This window comes from Oncorhynchus clarkii, chromosome 17 (genome assembly GCF_045791955.1).
Source record: "Oncorhynchus clarkii lewisi isolate Uvic-CL-2024 chromosome 17, UVic_Ocla_1.0, whole genome shotgun sequence".
Lineage (NCBI taxonomy): Eukaryota > Metazoa > Chordata > Actinopteri > Salmoniformes > Salmonidae > Oncorhynchus > Oncorhynchus clarkii.
The window spans coordinates 57884396-57907196 of NC_092163.1; the positions used below are offsets into that span (position 1 = coordinate 57884396).

General features: G+C 42.3%; 1 protein-coding gene across 1 annotated transcript; it reads right to left on the minus strand.

Moving 5' to 3' along the window:
- Positions 1-2541: 2541 nt before the first annotated feature.
- LOC139369856 (neuromedin-U receptor 2-like) lies at positions 2542-6750 on the minus strand. The gene is made up of 2 exons (XM_071109136.1): positions 5892-6750; positions 2542-2990 (listed from the first exon to the last, which is right to left on the minus strand). Exons 1-2 carry the CDS (start codon positions 6748-6750, stop codon positions 2542-2544), a joined length of 1308 nt encoding a protein of 435 aa, XP_070965237.1.
- Positions 6751-22801: the final 16051 nt, after the last annotated feature.

The following is a 22801-nucleotide window of genomic DNA, read 5'->3' on the forward strand; positions in this document are numbered from 1 at the left end:
CAGATGTAGTATTTTAATTTGAGCCAGTTTGCTTCATCAGGAAAATAATTTAATATAATTATGTGGATTATAATTAATGGATTTTTTTGAGAGAGGTTGATACATTTTTCATTAGAGAAAATCAAGTCTGACATTTTAAAGTGTAAGTTACAAACTTCTGCTTTTTAAACCTGGAATAAATAAGTTTCTTACCAACAAAAGAGTGACCAAATTAAGATCCTACATCTGTACACCTTTTACAGTTTTCTTTTTACCTTTATTTAACTAGGCAAGTCAGTTAAAGTATAATTTCTTATTTTCAAGGATAGCCTAGGAACAGTGGGTAACCTGCCTTGTTCAGGGGCAGATTTTTACCTTGTCAGCTCAGGGATTCGATCTTGCAACATTTCGGTTACTAGTCGGACACTCTAACCACTAGGCTACCCTGCCGCCCTACACTGTACTGTGGCACAGTATTTCCTGTCTTTCCTGCACTATGCACATTGTTACTGTACTCTTATATTTGTCAGCTTGTCCTATCCTAACATTGCATTTGTAACAAAACAACATAATGTAAATATGGTATGCTGGCATCAATCAACACACTTCAATTGTAACACTGTCATTTGCATGTGGATGTTCATGTTTTTTTTCCCTATGAATCTCAAAGATGTCAAATGCACATTTCTACTGCAGTAAAATATGGATTTATTTTAGTTTGTTATCAAATTATATCCTGATCATTTTTGACCCACGAAAAATCCATAAAATGTGTTCATACCAAACAAAAATAAACTCAGATTTTTAAATAGAGATCATGTTGCTTTTTGGCATAGATACATTTTACAGTGTCTGTAGCCATACTGTAGAGTATACTGTATGTGAGAATAGACCAAAAATAATTGGCTTAAAAGGGGGCTTTGGGATATAGTGGTATAGTTCCAGGAATGACTGTGTACTTCATCATCCCAATTCTGACTCATTTAAATCCTCTATATGAATAGATTCATGACAAATAGCAGTAGCTCATAAACTGACTCCTAATGAATAACCTAATGTGGCCCTCTGGTTTGGCAGCTAGATTTTCTAATGTAATACTACGTTGGAGGGAAAACAGATACTTTTCAAATGGGTCTAGCCGAACACTATTGAAATTGAAACCCAAAATGAAAATGAAAGGTAATTCTCCAGGCCTCAGGTGCAGTGTGGTGGCAAGGATTGCATTTTGGAATAAGAGTTGGTTCCTATACTCTTAGATAGAAAGGGTTACAAAAGGGTTCTGCAGCTGTCCCCATAGCAGAGCCCGTTTTGGTTCTAGGTGGAACCCTTTTTGGTTCCAGGTAGAACTCTTTTGGGTTCCATGTAGAACACTGGGTTCTACATGGAACCCAAAAGGGTTCTACCCGGAACCAAAAGGGTTCTGTCTGGAACCAAAAGGGGTTATTCAAAGGGTTCTCCTATGAGGACAGCCAAATAACCTTTTTTGTTCTAGATAGCACCTTTTTTTCTAAGAGTGTAGAGTTCAATATCCAGTTGGAGAACACAATGTTAGCACACACCATGGAGCTATTCAATATGTTGTCGTATACACAAGAAAGAAAATGGCATTCATTACCCTCCAGTGAATGTTATGTGGCAGGCAAAGCTAATTTGTTTTGTACAGAATGACAATTCATCCATAGAGGCTACCAGGAATCTTTACTAGGAATCTTTAATCAAATGTTCTAAGTTCTGTAATTGTCTCTTATGATGGATTCTCTTCAATATTGACACTCTACAAGAACACAGTCTTTGCCCAGATGTGGGGCAGCAGGGAAATCAGGAACAACTTGCTGTGAAATCAGGATCAACTTTTGTAGAAGCCTCATCGTGGTTCCCATTATACTACTGCCACTTACACATTGATGGTCGAACAGACTACTGTTGTTGTTGCTGTTGTTGTTGTTAGGGTCTCCAAGAGACTCATACGATACATTCTCAATGTAATACACATTCTGTTGCAGACATTGTAAACAATTCATGAAATACTCATCAAGCAATTCATTCATGTTTTGCTGTTATCACAGAAAGGCAATAATTATGAATTGATTTACAGTATATTTACATAAAATATCTATGTCAAAGGACAGCAGTGCTACATACGTACATTCAATGTCTTTGACAAGGAGAAATGGGTAGTTTTGACATACACACTAAATTACGGGTTGGAATAGGTGGTTATGAAACACAAGGATGATAAATACTGTAACTGCAGTTCACATAGTCCATATATCACACAGATCAATATGAGAAGACCAATCATATGGGATAATCAATCACTAGAGTGAATTATCAAGTGCAACCAAGTCTCTCATTTACATACCCCTAAATCAGTTGTTTTCGGATACATCTGTCTGCTATGAGGATTTATGTTGCTTTAATAACAGATCACAATTGAGTCCACAGATCACCTCATGAAATAATGATCATCCAGCTGTGCACAATGCATCATCTGCTCATTAGTCAAATCCACAGCCTGACAGAGGGCATCATATCTACTACCACATTAAATATTAAAGATGATTAAAAAGCAGTAGCAGTGAAGTCAGAGTCTACCACACAGGAATGTTCACATGTCAGTGTTGTGATCTCTGTGCTCCCAGTCCCAATTGGAGATAACAGGGGAGTGAGGGAGTTCTGGTCCCTGGGACTGGCCTGGGATTTAGGAACTGGGCCAGAGGGAACCAGCAGGATTTTGGCGAAGGGTGGGCAGTCTTTTCTAGAGGCGGTGTCTTTCGTATGTGTGCAGATAAGATCCCAGAAGCATTCCCGAAAGCGTGTGGAGAGCATGTTGTAGATAACGGGGTTGACTGCAGAGCTGAGGTAGAAGAGGATGCCGGAAAGGAGGTGCACACACTGGTACACAGTTTGGTTGAGGTCTGTCCAGACAGACCACTGCATGATGCAGCTCCACAAGAGCCGGTCGATATGGAAAGGCGCCCAGCAGATGGAAAACACCAGCACGACCACAGCTACATAACAGACAGCGACAAGAGGAGAGGGAGACCGAGAAGGAGGATGAATTAAGTGATGCAGAGAGAGGGGGGAAGGAGTGGAACAACAGGGTATCCTGTTCCCTGCAAGACCTGGTCCTCATGAAACTGAGACATTCTACTCATATACAGTGCCTTGCGAAAGTATTCGGCCCCCTTGAACTTTGCGACCTTTTGCCACATTTCAGGCTTCAAACATAAAGATATAAAACTGTATTTTTTTGTGAAGAATCAACAACAAGTGGGACACAATCATGAAGTGGAACGACATTTATTGGATATTTCAAACTTTTTTAACAAATCAAAAACTGAAAAATTGGGCGTGCAAAATTTTTCAGCCCCTTTACTTTCAGTGCAGCAAACTCTCTCCAGAAGTTCAGTGAGGATCTCTGAATGATCCAATGTTGACCTAAATGACTAATGATGATAAATACAATCCACCTGTGTGTAATCAAGTCTCCGTATAAATGCACCTGCACGGTGATAGTCTCAGAGGTCCGTTAAAAGAGCAGAGAGCATCATGAAGAACAAGGAACATACCAGGCAGGTCCGAGATACTGTTGTGAAGAAGTTTAAAGCCGGATTTGGATACAAAATATTTCCCAAGCTTTAAACATCCCAAGGAGCACTGTGCAAGCGATAATATTGAAATGGAAGGAGTATCAGACCACTGCAAATCTACCAAGACCTGGACGTCCCTCTAAACTTTCAGCTCATACAAGGAGAAGACTGATCAGAGATGCAGCCAAGAGGCCCATGATCACTCTGGATGAACTGCAGAGATCTACAGCTGAGGTGGGAGACTCTGTCCATAGGACAACAATCAGTCGTATATTGCACAAATCTGGCCTTTATGGAAGAGTGGCAAGAAGAAAGCCATTTCTTAAAGATATCCATAAAAAGTGTTGTTTAAAGTTTGCCACAAGCCACCTGGGAGACACACCAAACATGTGGAAGAAGGTGCTCTGGTCAGATGAAACCAAAATTGAACTTTTTGGCAACAATGCAAAACGTTATGTTTGGCGTAAAAGCAACACAGCTGAACACACCATCCCCACTGTCAAACATGGTGGTGGCAGCATCATGGTTTGGGCCTGCTTTTCTTCAGCAGGGACAGGGAAGATGGTTAAAATTGATGGAAAGATGGATGGAGCCAAATACAGGACCATTCTGGAAGAAAACCTGATGGAGTCTGCGAAAGACCTGAGACTAGGACGGAGATTTGTCTTCCAACAAGACAATGATCCAAAACATAAAGCAAAATCTACAATGGAATGGTTCAAAAATAAACATATCCAAGTGTTAGAATTGCCAAGTAAAAGTCCAGACCTGAATCCAATCGAGAATCTGTGGAAAGAACTGAAAACTGCTGTTCACAAATGCTCTCCATCCAACCTCACTGAGCTCGAGCTGTTTTGCAAGGAGGAATGGGGAAAAATGTCTCTCGATGTGCAAAACTGATAGAGACATACCCCAAGCGACTTACAGCTGTAATCGCAGCAAAAGGTGGCGCTACAAAGTATTAACTTAAGGGGGCTGAATAATTTTGCACGCCCAAATTTTCAGTTTTTGATTTGTTAAAAAAGTTTGAAATATCCAATAAATGTCGTTCCACTTCATGATTGTGTCCCACTTGTTGTTGATTCTTCACAAAAAAATACAGTTTTATATATTTATGTTTGAAGCCTGAAATGTGGCAAAAGGTCGCAAAGTTCAAGGGGGCCGAATACTTTCGCAAGGCACTGTAACTACTGACAGAAACTGGCCCACATTCACCATTTCACCATGAGATCGTGTAGAGGGAGTTAAGGGCCTCTTGACAGCCAATTTTCCTGAAAGTAGAACGAGGAAAAAAGGAATTGCCTCCTCAATTCTCCATGGAATATAAATCAATTATCTTTAGATAACTACTGGAGAGGAAATTAAAGTATTGGATGAACACTGCTACTCAAAACAAAGCTCCGCCATTGCAAAGAGATCAACATTCAGTGCAGAGACACTTCCCAAAATAGCAATGCCCTGTGTAAGAAGTGTCAAATGGGTACAAAGAATCATGCCATGGGTTTTCAGAAAGTTTTGTTTTTCGACCATGCCATTGCATTGTCGCAGATTAGATAATCCGGCCTAGTCTCAAATAAACAAACACTGCCAAGACATACAGGTAACTGCCAAAATAAAAGAAACACCAACATGTCTTAATTGGGTGTTGGGGACTCTATTGGAGGGATGCGACACCATTCTTCAACAAGAAATTCCATCATTTGCTGTTTTGTTGTTGGATGTGGAAAATGCTGTCTCAGGTTCCAATCCAGACTCTTCCATAAATGTTTAATTGGTGTAAAATTTGGTGACTGATATGGCCATGGCTAACATCGTTGTCATGCTCATCAAATCATTCAGTGACCACTTGTGCCATGTGGATGGAGTCATTGTCATCCTATGGGGGCATAGTCATGGTATCCAAAATAATGGCTAACATAATGACCTGCCCAGCATATTTATACTTGACCCTAAGCATGATGGGATGTTAATTGCTTAATTAACTCAGGACCCGCACGTGTGGAAGCACCTGCTTTCAAAATACTTTGTATACCTCATTTACTCAAGTGTTTCCATTATTTTGGTAGTTACCTGTACATCGACCTAGAAACTCTTTATGCTCTTTATTATCAACATGAGAGAATTTTCTAAATTACAATATTATTATCACTAACACAGACTGCATAATATAAAATGTACAAGGGATGAACTTATCATTCAAAACCTTTATGGATATTACTACCAGAAAACAGTTTAAATGTCAAAATTGTGTTGACCATGGAAGACAGGCTTGTGACTGTGACAACGGAAATGGGCATGGAAATGGAATGCAGAACTTACCAAGCATCTTGGTGGCTTGTCTCCTACGCCCTCGCTCTACGTGGATTCTCCAGTTGGTGTTGGTGCTACAGTTCTTCCTCATCGTTCCCTGGGAAAGGTGTCGCTCCCTGCCCAGCTGGATGCCCATCACCAGGTACAGACCGCTCATCACCGTCATGGGCACAATGTAGAAGCACGCAGTGGTGATCAGGATCACCAGGTTATAGATCCACGGGGCCCCTATCAAACTGCATATGGCTGACTCTGCCACCTTCTCCGGGAGATTCAAGTAGTAGATGCCATGCAGGGAGGTGTTGGGGATGGCACAGACCAGGGACACCACCCATACGGCACTGATGACATGCTTTGCATGCTTGTTGGTGGAGACATAGCGTATTTTTAGTGGATGGACCACGGCGATGTACCTCTCCGCACTCAGCACTGTCACATTTAGGATGGAAGCGAAGCAGACGGTCTCAAGGAGGAAGATCTTGAAGTAGCAGACTCCCTCGCCGAAAGGGAAGGGGTAGTTCTGCCACATGTCGTAGATCTCCAGGGGCATCCCAAAGAGGAGCACCAAGAGGTCCGACACAGCCAGGCTGAACAGGAACAGGTTGGTGGTGGTACGCATCTTCTTGTGTTTGGATATCACTGCGCATGTGAGAAGGTTGCCAGACACACCAAAAAAGAAGATGAGCAGGTAAACCAGGGTGATAGGGAGGAAGACGGGAGAGCGTTTCGGCCCTAGAAATTCCAGTAGGAGGTCCTCGATGGATTTTGTCCCAGAGTCATTTCCTGTGACGTTTAGCAATGTGATGTTACAGAACATGCCGTGCTGTTCTGAGATGTTGGAAAGAGAGTCCAGGCAGTACTTCTCCATTTCACAGTAGGGGCTTGTAAGTGGGAGTAGAGAGGAACAGGATCACTGGAGATGTCTGCACATCATTGCTCTGAGAGAAATTCCATACAGAGAGAAATACAACACCTAAAGAGTACCACAGCAACAACACAATTTTATATTACAGCATCCTGATTCTACATAAAATGATGTAAAAGCTCTCATATGTTGACTGACACAGTTCAGTAAAGTCTCACAAGAGATATATGTTTTGCACGATTAAGTCTTGACTAAAGGGCTGATCAGATTCCACTAGTTGTAACTGGGAATTATGAATTTACAGTACATCACAAATGCACACATTGCCTCTTACAGTGATAGTATGGTGGTAGTTTCACCAGTGTGTATGACATGAATACTGTAGTAAATCTTGTGTAGCCACATGTTTGTGCAATTATTTACCACATATTATGATTCCCATTTTTCAGTCATCTGTTCTAGCTAATTCAAATAAAAAATTATTCCTGCAATAACCAAGTCTTCAGTAGCACTTCGCACTGTGTGATAAACACATTCTAAATGCTTGGCAAAATCAAGTCTAATGTAAAAATGAAATAATTTTGTATTGCAGCAAAATGATGTGCTGTTGCTACAGTAATAGATGTCTCTATCACTTCATACATTTCAGAGCTGAGACATGAATGTTTCATTAGGCCTGTTAGTTTCTCTGCAGTGGGTGTCTCATCTTACTCTATAGGAGCAGAAGGCAGGGATACAGAGCTAGAGGGTGTGAAAATGAGCTTTGGAGCTTACCTGTGTTCCAATATGTTAATCTTTGGTGCCAGTAGCATAATTATCTGTGCACACTGATGAAACTGAACAGACTGTGCATAAAACTGGAAAGGCATTTTCATATGACTGCTACCCAGCACTCTCCTAAACAACAGTTCAGCCTATTTTACAGACTGCAATTAGCAGCAGGATCCTGATTTAAGTGCATCAAATCAATTCATAAAGAATACATCCAAACCCAACATACTGTACCCCACATAGGCTGCCTGCCTGTTCAAGAAATTAAACTTCAACTCCAAACTGACAGAAAATCTGAACTGAGCATAAAAGCAACACATGGGATAAAACAACATTCAGTCAATTTCATGAAATTTAAATGTTCAGAACTAAACGTGGACATACAAATATATACATGTGTATCCTTTATCGCTTACTTCTTACACTTACTTAGAATTAACACTTCTTAATTGTATGCTCAGAAAAAGCAACCAACTTTGTTTTAGACTACCATTGTATAATGTCATTTCAGACATTTGTGTAGCTCAGTAGAATTTGAACACACCTTGGATTCCTGTTCACAGCTGCCTGAGATTGCGCTTGCTCATCATTTTAACACGTCGAAGGACAAAAGAAAATGTGCTTCTTCTTCAAAAAGTCTGGACATGCTTTTAAAGAATAACAGAAGGTGGTGAAAGGAGATGAGAGGAGTTATCCGCTGCAAGAAACTGCGCCTGTGAAAACTGCTCCTTAGGTACCTGAAGCAGAGGGCTGACGCACGTAGCGCATGCTCTAGAGAGTGGGTTTATTCATTTACTTATGGAACCATTTTATGTGCCTCCTACCGGGCAGGTCAATTGAAAACATTGTAATTTATGAATATGCTAATGACACCTGCTAACATTTGCACCAGTGGCGTGTATTCATGGATACCAAGGGAAGCCAGGCCCCCCAAAAAATTGACCAAGAAGAAAAATACAAAACCTAGAAAATAAAGTATCTTTAATCTCTCTGTGTTTCATAGATTTCCTTCAATTCACAAGAAGCTGAATGTATCTCACCGGAGAAAGCATCTGAGAAAATAAAACAGCAACCCTCTGTCTCAGTATATGTAGCGTATCTATCTGATGCTGTCTTGTCAAAAAGAGTGTGACATTGTTACCGCCCGTAGTATTGAATGCAAGTGAAGCCGGTGAGCATTTGGCCTCCCTTGATAAAAAATACATAAAATAATAGCCAATCAGCCTTGAGCTAAACTGAGTGAGCTCAGCTGTGAATGGCCCTGGCGCACCAAAAAAAGGTGTTAAGGGAAGCCAGTTTGGATTTGGATTCGGACCAATCACATCACATCAGAAGCCAAACGCCATTGACGTATATCTTTTTTTATTGTTGCATCTCGTTGTGTCGTTGTCCTCCGGTGGCTAGCTAACTAGCTAAAATCAGCCACGATCACGCTGTCTGGATCTCTATGGGGAGAGTTTTTTGGGGTGTACAAAGCCACAATGTACACTGCATGTAGTATCTGCATATACAGTCATGACCCAGATTTTTGGCACCCTTGATAAAGATTAGCAAAAAAGACTGTACACTCTTAGACGAAAAGGGTTCCAAAGGGGTTCTGCGGCTGTCTCTATGGGAGAGCCCTTTTTGGTTCAAGGTAGAACCCTTTTTGGTGCCAGGAAGAACTCTTTTGTGAAAAGAGTTCTACATGGAACCCAAAAGGCTTTGTTTTTCAAATAGCCCTTACACAGCCTGGAGGTGTGTTGGGTCATTGTCCTGTTGAAAAACAAATGATAGTCCCACTAAGTGCAAACCAGATGGGATGGCGTATTGCTGCAGAATGCTGTGGTAGTTATGCTGGTTCAAAATAATGGTGCCAGAGGGGATAGCTGCCAACTGTGCTAACCAACTGTGCTATATTGTTTGTATTTTCACATTGTTTGTAACTTATTTTGTAACTTGTTTTGTACATAATGTTGCTGCTACCATTTCTTATAACCATAACTTCTGGACATCAGAACAGCGATTACTCACCTCGAACTGGTCAAAGATTTTTTCTCCACTACCATCCATTCTATTGGCTAACGTGCAATCATTGGATAACAAAATGTATGATCTACGATCAAGACAATCCTACCAACGGGACATTAAAAACTGTAATATGTTATGTTTTACAGAGTCGTGGCTGAACGACAACACAGATAATATAGAACTGGCGGGATTTTCCATGCATCGGCAGGACAGAGAAGCTATGTCTGGTAAGACGAGGGGCTATTTGTCAATAACAGCTGGTGTGCGAAGTCTAATATTAAAGAAGTCTTGAGGTATTGCTAGCCTTAGGTAAAGTAACTTATGATAAGCTGCAGACCACACTATCTACCAAGATAGTTTGCATCTATATTATTCATAGCCATATATTTATCTCCACAAACTGATGCTGGCACTAAGACGACACTCAACGATCTGTATAAGGCCATAAGCAAACAAGAAAATGCTCATCCAGAAGTGGTGCTCCTAGTGGCTGGGGACTTTAATATATGCTAACTTAAATCGGTTTTACTTAATTTTTACCTGCATGTCACATGTGCAACCAGAGGAAAAAAACTAGACCACCTTTACTACACACACAAAGATGAATAGAAAGCTATCCCTCGCCCTCCATTTGGCAAATCTGACCATAATTCTATCCCCCTGATTCCTACTTACAAGCAAAAACTTAAGCAGGAAGTACCAGTGACTTGCTCAATATGAAAATGGTCAGATGATGTGGATGCTAAACTACAGGACTGTTCTGCTAGCACAGACTGGAATATGTTATGGGATTCATCCAATGGCATTGAGGAGTATACCACCTCAGTCATCGGCTTCATCAATAAATGCATCGACGATCCCACAGTGACCGTACATACATAGCTCAACCAGAAGCCATGGATTACAGGCAACATCCGCATCGAGCTAAAGGTTAGAGCTGCCACTTTCAAGGAGAGGGACACTAATCCGGACGCTTATAAGAAATCACACTACGCCCTCAGACGAACTGTCAAACAGGCAAAGCATCAATGCAGGATTAAGATTGAATCCTACTACACCGGTTCTAACGCTCATATGATGTGGCAGGGCTTGAAAGCTATTACGGACTACAAAGGGAAACCCAGCCGTGAGCTGCCCAGTGACGCAAGCCTACCAGACGAGCTAAATGCCTTTTATGCTCTCTTCAAGGCAAGCAACACCAAAGCATGCATGAGAGCACCAGATGTTCCGGTCAGGTCAACATTCACAAAGCCACGGGGCCAGACAGATTACCAGGACGTGTACTCAAAGCATGCGCGGACCAACTGGCAAGTGTCTTCACTGACATTTTCAACCTCTACCTGACCGAGTCTGTAATACTCATCAGACCAAATGACATATTTTCACCAGTCCAATGTCCATTGCTCATGTTTCTTGGCCCAAACAAGTCTCTTCTTCTTATTGGTGTCCTTTAATAATGGTTTCTTCACAGCAATTTGACCATGAATGCCTGATTCACGCAGTCTCCTCTGAACAGTTGATGTTGAGATTTTTTAAACTCTGTGAAGCATTTATTTAGGCTACAATTTCTGAGGCTGGTAACTCTAATGAACTTATCCTGTGCAGCAGAGGTAACTCTGGTTCTTTCCTTGCTGTGGCGGTCCTCATGAGAGCCAGTTTCATCATAATGCTTGATGGTTTTTGCGACTGCACTTGAAGAAACGTTCAAAGTTCTTGAAATTCCGTATTGACTGACCTTCATGTCTTAAAGTGATGATGGACTGCCATTTCTCTTTCCTTATTTGAGCTGTTCTTGCCATAATGTGGATTTGGTCTTTCAGCATATAGGGCTATTTTCTGTATACCACCTCTACCTTGTCACAACACAACTGATTGGCTCAAAATCTTAAGAAGGAAAGAAATTCCACAAAGGACCTTTCAACAAGACACACCTGTTAATTGAAATGCATTCCAGTTGAGACAATGCCAAGAGTGTGCATAGCTGTCATCAAGGCAAACGGTGGCTACTTTGAAGATTCTTAAATATAAAATATATTTTGATTTGTTTAACACTTTTTTTGTTACTACCTGATTCCATATGTGTTTTGTTATAGTTTTGATGTCTTCAGTATTATTCTACAATGTAGAAAATAGAAAAAAGAAAGAAAGACCCTTGAATTAATCGGTGTATCCAAACTTTTAACAGGTATTGTTTGTAAGGTGCACTTGAGAGTGTTGTGGCCTTTTCCTGCAGTCAATAACCGAAAGTGCCCTCTTTGACCTTATTGAATGTTATTAATATTTTTAATCATTTCATAATAACACTGATTTTTTTTTACATTTAATAACCAAAATCTGGTGTTTCTTTGTCAAACAGTTGTGTTATATTTTAGTCTTCTGTGATGCATACAAAGTGTAATATTGGGATGCTAAGTCAAAATTAAATCAGACATGGTCTTCTTTTAGCCCATATTTATTTGAACCTTTATTTAATGCTCTCTGCGCTTTTAACGGACCTCTGAGACTATCACAGTGCAGGTGCATTTATACGGAGACTTGATTACACACAGGTGGATTGTATTTATCATCATTAGTCATTTAGGTCAACATTGGATCATTCAGAGATCCTCACTGAACTTCTGGAGAGAGTTTGCTGCACTGAAAGTAAAGGGGCTGAATAATTTTGCACGCCCAATTTTTCAGTTTTTGATTTGTTAAAAAAGTTTGAAATATCCAATAAATGTCGTTCCACTTCATGATTGTGTCCTACTTGTTGTTGATTCTTCACAAAAAAATACAGTTTTATATCTTTATGTTTGAAGCCTGAAATGTGGCAAAAGGTCGCAAAGTTCAAGGGGGCCGAATACTTTCGCAAGGCACTGTATGTTTAAACAGGGAGCCATTAGAATGAAGTTGAATAGAGCAGGTATTCCCAAACGGGTACGCTCACTGACGTCGGGGGGTACGCCAAATAAAAATGTGATTCACATAAAAGTATTTATAAAAAAATTAAAAAATTGAAATCTACACATTTTCAAACAGTCCATTTATATTTTCCAACGGGGCTATACATTTGGGTGAGTTTTTTTCCTCGCCTGAGTAGCCTCTTTTCACTGCCAAAAATAAAAATTCAACCATCTAGTGTTCCACGGAATAAGAACACAATGTCAAATACAAATATCCCAATGCCACTTGGGAACACTTCAGTATCCACCAAGAGGCTCTTGCTGCCAAGGGAATGCCTGACAGCTTGAAAGACGTTTTGGACTCAACAGTGAAAATGGTTAACTTTGTTAAAGCAAGGCCCCTGAACTCTCATGTATTTTCTGCACTATGCAATGATATGGGCAGCGACCATGTAATGCTTTTACAAAATACAGAAGTGCACTGGTTATCAAGGGGCAAAGTATTGACACATTTAAAAAAAAATGAGAGACAACCTTAAAGTTTTCTTTACTGACATAATTTTCACTGACCGCTTGCATGATGATGAGTTTCTCACACAACTGGCCTATCTGGGTGATGGTTTTTCTCGCCTGATTGATCTGAATCTAGGATTACAGGGACTCTCCGCAACTATATTCAATGTGCGGGACAAAATTGCGGATGTGATTAAGCAGTTGGAGCTCTTCTCTGTCTGCATTAACAAGGTCAACACACAGGTCTTTCCATCATTGTATGATTTTATGTGTGCAAAGGAACTCAAGCTTACGGACAATGTTGAATGTGATATAGTGAAGCACCTGAGTGAGTTAAGTGCCCAATTACTAGGTACTTTCCCGAAACGGATGACACAAACAACTGGATTCGTTATCCCTTTCATGCCCTGCCTCCAGTCCACTTACAGATATCTGAACAAGAGAGCCTTGCAACAAGTGGTTCTGTGAAAATTGAATTTAATCAGAAGCCACTGCCAGATTTCTGGATTGGGCTGCGCTCAGAGTATCCTGCCTTGGCAAATTGCGCTGTTAAGACACTGATGCCCTTTGTAACCACGCACCTACTGTATGTGAGAGTGGATTCTCAACCCTCACTAGCATGAAAACGAAATACAGGCACAGACTGTGTGTGTAAAATGATTTAAGTACGATCAAATCAAAATCAAATCAAATCAAATGTATTTATATAGCCCTTCGTACATCAGCTGATATCTCAAAGTGCTGTACAGAAACCCAGCCTAAAACCCCAAACAGCAAGTAATGCAGGTGTAGAAGCACAGTGGCTAGGAAAAACTCCCTAGGAAGGCCAAAACCTAGGAAGAAACCTAGAGAGAAACCAGGCTATGAGGGGTGGCCAGTCCTCTTCTGGCTTGCCGGGTGGAGATTATAACAGAACATGGCCAAGATGTTCAAATGTTCATAAATGACCAGCATGGTCAAATAATAATAATCACAGGCAGAACAGTTGAAACTGGAGCAGCAGCACGGCCAGGTGGACTGGGGACAGCAAGGAGTCATCATGCCAGGTAGTCCTGAGGCATGGTCCTAGGGCTCAGGTCCTCCAAGAGAGAGAAAGAAAGAGAGAAAGAGAGAATTAGAGAGAGCATACTTAAATTCACACAGGACACCGGATAAGACAGGAGAAGTACTCCAGATATAACAAACTGACCCTAGCCCCCCGACACATAAACTACTGCAGCATAAATACTGGAGGCTGAGACAGGAGGGGTCAGGAGACACTGTGGCCCCATCCGATGATACAGGGCCAAACAGGAAGGATATAACCCCACCCACTTTGACAAAGCACAGCCACCACACCACTAGAGGGATATCTTCAACCACCAACTTACCATCCTGAGACAAGGCCGAGTATAGCCCACAAAGATCTCCGCCACGGCACAACCCAAGGAGGGGGGGGCCAACCCAGACAGGAAGATCACATCAGTGACTCAACCCACTCAAGTGACGCACCCTTCCTAGGGACGGCATGAAATAACACCAGTAAGCCAGTGACTCAGCCCCTGTAATAGGGTTAGAGGCAGAGAATCCCAGTGGAAAGAGGGGAACCGGCCAGGCAAAGACAGCAAGGGCGGTTCGTTGCTCCAGAGCCTTTCCGTTCACCTTCACACTCCTGGGCCAGACTACACTCAATCATATGACCCACTGAAGAGACGATACTCTCTCCAATACAACCCAACATTGCAGAGGTGTGTGCATCCTTTCAAGCACACCCTTCTCATTAACCTGTGGTGAGTTATTCACATTTTTTTATGAAATAAGGATTTATATGTAAGATGGTTATTGATTATTATTGTATTATTATTGTATTATTATTTTGTCCTATAAGAGCTCTTTGTCACTTCCCACGAGCTGGGTTGTGACAAAAACTCACACTCATTCTTATGTTTAATAAATATATCTCTGTGTGGCAGGCTTACAATGATGGCAAAAAAACTACATTTGAGAGTGCGCTGACCCTGGTGCTAGAGGGGGTACGTAGCTAGAGGTTGAATGTTTGAAGGGGTATAGGACTATAAAAGGTTTGGGAACCACTGCACGTGAGGTACAGCTGTAACTATGTGTCAGGGGAATCAATATGATCTGAAATATTTTGGCAGCAGTAGTTTCGTGACCCACGTAACATCCCACTGGGGAAAAACTGGTTGAATCAATGCTTTTTCCACGCCATTTCAACAAACGTAAGGGAATTTCATATTTCTTTCACACAACTTTCAAGTAAATCAAATGACATGGTGACATTTTTTATTGATTTCATGTTGAATTCATGTTAGTTGACAGCTCAACCAAATGTAAATAAAAATTGGAAATGACGTCTGTGCCCAGTGGGATAAATGGTATGTCATAGCCCTCAACCCAAGCCCAAAATGTAATTGAGTAGCTGGCACAAGATTTTAGCTCTGGCAGCAGTACCTCATGTTGAGTCATACAGCTTTACCCGAGGGCCCTCACAGTGTTCTACAGGAGCACCATTGAGAGCATACTGTCAGGCTGTATCATAGCCTCCACCGCCGCTGACTGCAACTCCATCGCCGCTGACCACAAGGCCCTGCAGTGGATGGTACGCTCACCCGAACGCACCATTGGGTGCACACTGACTGCCCTCCGGGACACCTACAACTCTAGGTATCGCAGGAAGGCCAAGAAGATCATGAGGGACGTCTGCCACCCGAGCCACAGCCTGTTCTCCCCTGCTTCCATCACTCAGACGCGGGCAGTACAGGAGTCAAAAACTGACAGACTGGCAAAGAGCTTCTATCCCCAGACTATCAGGCTGCTGAATAGTCACCACTAGTCAGCTAACTTCTCCCCCTGTCCCCCTTCTGCCCTCCGGATCCCCCCTCCACTGCTCCCCCTATAGATATTTTACCCCCCCAGAATTTCACTGTACCCGGCAATTACATACGTGACCCTGTGCATGTGATTAATAAACTCTAAACTAAAACTAAACTTTCTCATAATCTCTGTATTCACTGGTGTCAGCTTCATCCAGTGTGACTGTAATAATGTTGTGAATAAACAACAAGCTCTGTAGATATCAGACAATGGCTTCTTTACATGCCTTTGGGGACAAATCCTGTTATCTTTACAACCGGACATTAATCAACTGCGCCAGGAGAAACAATTGTGTTTGGATGTCCTTGGGAAGTGAAGAGGGTTAAACCAAGGCATTATACCTTTTAAAGGTATAACATTATGTATAACATTATGTTACTCCTCTTCAGGAGACCTCTGTGTGTGTTAAAACCAGTTTTTGAGTGTTGTGATCTTCAGACACTATCAGAAGGCGTCTACGTTCAGACTCCTCCCGTCTGGATTCCACCGTGGTTATCTGGTTTTCTGAGAACACAAGGCTGCCACAGACCTGATGAAATCAGCCACCTGTCAGAAGATGCTTACACTCATTCACCTTGTTATGAACCTGTGATGAAAGGTCAAGTTTTGGTCAAACCCACTTCTGAGTTTTTACTTGCTGATAAGATGGTTCCTGCTGTCAGGGGGAGGTTAGATTTATTAAAATGTTGTTGCCAGGGAAACTCACGCAAGAAAGACTGGGAGAACTTATATGAGTTACAGGATGTCTTAGACATTTTGCAGAACTCGGGGAGAACTATTATATACTGCTATACTGTACTCTGTACCAACTTCTGCTTGCAATTGTATTACTAAATAAGTATTTTAATACTTAAACAAAGAGACTGTGTTTCCTTTCCATTAGTAATGTATGTTTGATAATTATATAGACCTGATCATTTGTTGAAGAAATTGACCAACATTTTGGCAAGCTTGCCAGGAGCGAGTGACCACTTCGCTGGACTGACCATTGATCCACGTGCAAGCGCTACAAAATTACAAGGTAAGCAGACATCTGTTACAGTATATCTAAAGTCTGTCATTTGCTATAGCTCGTTGTGGTTAATGAGTCATTCTGGCAAGTAAGTGGTGCCTCGCTGTTAAATTTATATGAACTTACAGTAAACTTTTTAGTAATAGTGGAATAATGGAAAGTGTGAAATTATTGTTACACAACCCGTGGGAGGAAGCACAGATCAGCTAGGTGGAAATAGGTTGTACATTCCTGGGTTAAATGTTTATTATTGTGACTTGCTGATAGTTTTTTTGCGAAATTCCAAGTATAAACGCAAATTGTTATGATTATTGTGAGACTTGGTGATAGGTTTAGGGCGAAATTCCAAGTATAAATGCCGATTGTTGTGATAAAGGGTTTGAAAATGTTTCTGTTAAGGTATTCTGTGATTGTTCTATGTAGTTTGTAATTGTTCTATGTATCATGTCTTCTGTGTGGTGTGACTGGATGGTGTGACTTTAAATCAGGAGTTAGTTATTAGAAACAATATAATGCCTGTGTATTTGAATTAACTGAGTGGACATTCGGATCAGATGCTCGAAGAATTTCCTGTGGGGGTATAAACTTTAAAGCACACACCATTGCTGTATTATGGAATACACCTGCCCATGTGTTACTGACCCATTTTAAAAATAAATAGTTTTGAATTAATTGTTTCTCCATTGGAAGGAGAAGATTATCATGGAGATACCAGGATTGTTGTGGAGGTTATACCAAAGTTTATACCAGTTATAAATCATCTTGAACCCTTTACTATGTTGTGGTTGCTCCATAGAGAACGATTATTTTACACCATCCATACATTACATGGTATTCAGTTATAATTTACTTATCACCCTGCTTTAAATAAACATGTGCGAGTTAAGGGATAGACTATACACATATAAGGTTATTTTGCATTCATTTATCTGTATTCACATTACACGTAGAACCTAATTAGTAAAAAAAATAATAATAATAATAACGTTTTTGAGATATGGCAGACGGGAGCTCAGAGATGGCAATAAAAACCACCACCACAATTAATAACTACAGTTATTAATTGGGAAAAACCCCACTATGGAAAAGGACAACCTTGTAACGGTTGTCGTATGAAGAAGGTGTGGACCAAAGTGCAGCGTGGTAAGTGTTCATGTTATTTTTATTTAAACTGAACACAAAACAAAATAACAAAGAGAATGAACGAAAACGAAACAGTCCTGTCAGGTGCAGAAACACAAAACAGAAAACAACTACCCACAAAACCCATGTGGGCAAGAGCTACAGTGCCTTGCGAAAGTATTCGGCCCCCTTGAACTTTGCGACCTTTTGCCACATTTCAGGCTTCAAACATAAAGATATAAAACTGTATTTTTTTGTGAAGAATCAACAACAAGTGGGACACAATCATGAAGTGGAACTACATTTATTGGATATTTCAAACTTTTTTAACAAATCAAAAACTGAAAAATTGGGCGTGCAAAATTATTATTATTATTATAAACATCCCAAGGAGCACTGTGCAAGCGATAATATTGAAATGGAAGGAGTATCAGACCACTGCAAATCTACCAAGACCTGGCCGTCCCTCTAAACTTTCAGCTCATACAAGGAGAAGACTGATCAGAGATGCAGCCAAGAGGCCCATGATCACTCTGGATGAACTGCAGAGATCTACAGCTGAGGTGGGAGACTCTGTCCATAGGACAACAATCAGTCGTATATTGCACAAATCTGGCCTTTATGGAAGAGTGGCAAGAAGAAAGCCATTTCTTAAAGATATCCATAAAAAGTGTCGTTTAAAGTTTGCCACAAGCCACCTGGGAGACACACCAAACATGTGGAAGAAGGTGCTCTGGTCAGATGAAACCAAAATTGAACTTTTTGGCAACAATGCAAAACGTTATGTTTGGCGTAAAAGCAACACAGCTGAACACACCATCCCCACTGTCAAACATGGGGGTGGCAGCATCATGGTTTGGGCCTGCTTTTCTTCAGCAGGGACAGGGAAGATGGTTAAAATTGATGGGAAGATGGATGGAGCCAAATACAGGACCATTCTGGAAGAAAACCTGATGGAGTCTGCAAAAGACCTGAGACTGGGACGGAGATTTGTCTTCCAACAAGACAATGATCCAAAACATAAAGCAAAATCTACAATGGAATGGTTCAAAAATAAACATATCCAGGTGTTAGAATGGCCAAGTCAAAGTCCAGACCTGAATCCAATCGAGAATCTGTGGAAAGAACAGAAAACTGCTGTTCACAAATGCTCTCCATCCAACCTCACTGAGCTCAAGCTGTTTTGCAAGGAGGAATGGGAAAAAATGTCAGTCTCTCGATGTGCAAAACTGATAGAGACATACCCCAAGCGACTTACAGCTGTAATCGCAGCAAAAGGTGGCGCTACAAAGTATTAACTTAAGGGGGCTGAATAATTTTGCACGCCCAATTTTTCAGTTTTTGATTTGTTAAAAAAGTTTGAAATATCCAATAAATGTCGTTCCACTTCATGATTGTGTCCCAATTGTTGTTGATTCTTCACCAAAAAATACAGTTTTATATCTTTATGTTTGAAGCCTGAAATGTGGCAAAAGGTCGCAAAGTTCAAGGGGGCCGAATACTTTCGCAAGGCACTGTAATACTATTAAGGCTCCCTTTCTGAACTCTCCTGCCACTCCCGTTAGCCTACTGGGTAGAGACATTTTCCTGACCAAGTCCAACGCGATTCAAAGGCCCGACCTGACCTTTATGATGGCAAGGGGGTTAAGGATCCATCAAGGGAGGAAAAGGTGCTTGGGAGAGCAGAGACAGGGACCTCACATTGACCAGTACTTCTTACGAAGCAGCCAGTCAAATCAGTCGAATGAAGCACAGCGACGGGACGGAAACCAAAGTTCGCAGAGCATCAGCACCCCTGTAACGGAGGAGGATAACACAAGCACAGAAATGTGGGTGGATGTACTCACCCAACCACAGAGACCTCTAAAAGAGGAAAAGATCAACGGGCACAGACCAAGTGTGAGGTGGCCCAAAGCTGTTGAAAAGAGAGAGTGGGAAACAATCAACAACGACCTGACAAAAAATCCTCCGCACTACGGAGAAGAACACTCAAGAACACGGTTCTATAAAAACCCCTTTAAGTTTGTCAAAGACCTCTTCACAAAGGAAAAGTGCGGAATCCTAAAAACTCCATAGCCAGAACTGGAAGAACATCTGGAAAAGGTCCACCAGGACATGAAAAGGCATGAGCAGATAATCATCCCACATGACATCCCACCTATTCAACCACCAGAATTCAATCTGGACACTGACCCTCCAAAATGGAGGGAAGTAGAGAACGTTGTCCGAAGAGCAAGAGCGGCCTCGGCTCCTGGGCCTAATGGAGTACCATACAAGCTCTACAAGAACGCCCCGGATGTTCTACGCTTTCTTTGGAGGCTCATGAGGATAGTGTGGCAGAAGGAAATAATACCAAAGGCATGGCGAAGGGCTGGTGGTGTGCTAATCGCGAAAGAGAAGGATGTGACAGACATCAGTCAATTCCGACCAATCTCCCTTCTCAACGTCGAAGGGAAGATCTTTTTCAGTATAATAGCACAGAGGCTGTCCACTTATCTGGAAAGGAACAAGTACATTGATACATCTGTACAGAAAGCAGGCATTCCTGGTTTCTCTGGTTGCCTGGAACATACTAGTATGATTTGGCACCAGATCCAAACAGCTAAGAAGGACAAGAGAGACCTCTATGTCATCTTTCTCGACCTAGCCAATGCCTTTGGCTCAGTTCCCCATGAACTCCTCTGGGAATCCTTCAACATTTTCCACGTACCAGAACCCATCACTACACTGGTAAAGGCCTATTTCCAAGACCTGCAATTGTGTTTCACAACACCTGACTTCACAACAACATGGCAGCGCTTTGAAGTAGGCATAATGGCAGGCTGTACAATTTCACCTCTGGCCTTCACTATGGCCATGGAAGTCATCATTAGGGCATCGAGATGGGTGGTCGGCGGTGAGAGAACTAAGGAAGGGCTCCGTCTCCCACCTATCCGAGCATACATGGATGACATGACTACACTGACCACCACTGCAGCATGCACCAGGCGGCTACTTGCAAAACTGCAGGATAACATCAAGTGGGCCCGGATGAAAATCAAGCCAAGCAAATCTCGAAGCATCTCCATAGTCAAGGGACAGCGTAAAGATGTGAGGTTCTGCATTGGAGATGACCCGATACCAACGGTGTCTGAGCAACCCGTCAAGAGCCTGGGTAGATGGTACAACGAAAGCCTCCGGGATAAAGATCAAGTGCAGCAAGTAAGGCAGGACATCGCAGACGGTCTTGAGAACATCAACAAGACCCTACTGCCTGGGAAGCTCAAGCTTTGGTGCCTACAGTTTGGACTTCTCCCCCGGGTAATGTGGCCACTCACCTTCTATGAGGACCCAAAAACAACAGTGGAGAAGATGGAGCAAACCATTACCTCATACGTGAAGAAATGGCTGGGTGTCCCACGATGCCTGAGTAACATCGGCCTCTATGGCAAAGGGGTCCTTGAACTACCTCTTACAAGTCTAACGGAGGAGTACAAGTGCTGTAAAGTAAGACTTCAGATGACATTGAAGGACTCCAAAGACCAGACCATTAGCAAGGCTGCACCTCCCCTACAAACTGGACGGAAATGCATATCATCCAAGGCTGTGCAGCAAGCAACATCAGCCCTGAGACACCAAGACATTGTGGGGAATATCCAGCATGGAAGAGGAGGCTTTGGCCTGGCAGCAAGCAAACCAACGTTCCATAAGGCAACAACATCTGAACGCAGGAAGCTGGTGGTCGAGGAGGTGCACAGACAGGAGGAGACTGCAAGAAGTGCAAAGGCTGTCTCTCTTGCTAAACAAGGACAATGGACGTAGTGGGAAGGCCTGGAGAGGAGAAAGATCAACTGGAGTGAGCTTTGGCAAATGGAGGCAAGCAACATCAGCTTCATCATAAGAGCTGTTTATGATGTGCTTCCATCACCAAAAAACCTACATCAATGGTATGGCGAGGACTCGACCTGCCCCCTCTGCCCAGCTCCAGCGACTCTCAGGCATATAATGACAGGTTGCAAGACCAGCCTCTCACAAGGCCGCTACACCTGGAGGCACAATCAGGTCCTCAAGAGCCTGGCTGCAACACTTGAGACCAAGAGGAGTGCAACCAATTCATTACCTCCAAAAACAAGCAATCCCGTCAAAACAACAACATTGATCCGGGAGGGACAGAAAAGGCCCAAGCATCCTCCAACGAAGCCAGAAACTGGACACCTAGCCATGGCCCGGGACTGGAAGATGCTTGTCGAAATTGGCCAGCAACTCATTTTTCCACCTCAGATTGCTTCTACCAACCTTAGGCCAGACATGGTACTCTGGTCCCCTTCAAGAAAGGCTGTGTACATCATAGAGCTCACAGTCCCGTGGGAAAACCCTGTTGAAGAGGCCTACGAGAGTAAAAAACTGCGTTACACAGAGTTGGCAGCAGACGCAACTCTCGCAACAATGGCTGGAATGCAAAAGTCTGGCCAGTTGAAGTGGGATGCAGAGGATTTGTGGCTTCTTCCACCATCAGGTTGCTGACAGAACTTGGAATCCATGGACAGGCTCTGCGGCAGACCGTCAGAGCAGTTTCTCAAGCAGCTGAAAGAGGCAGCCAGTGGCTCTGGATCAAACGGAAGGACCCTTGCTGGGCTATAACTTCATGACCCCCCACCCCCACCTGAGAACCCAATTCAGATCCCTCCAACTTGAGGAGGGCATATGAGGTATGCGGTCAGCTGTAGGGCTGGCTCAGGGAAGAGGACGCCCCTGCCTTGCATAGTCCCGTGGGACATCTTAATTGGGCATGGGACACAAGCTAAGGCTTGATCACCCTTTAGCTGGCCACCTTTGATGAGGGTGTTTAGTGATTAAAGGCCGAAACACCCACTGATTCGAAGGCACA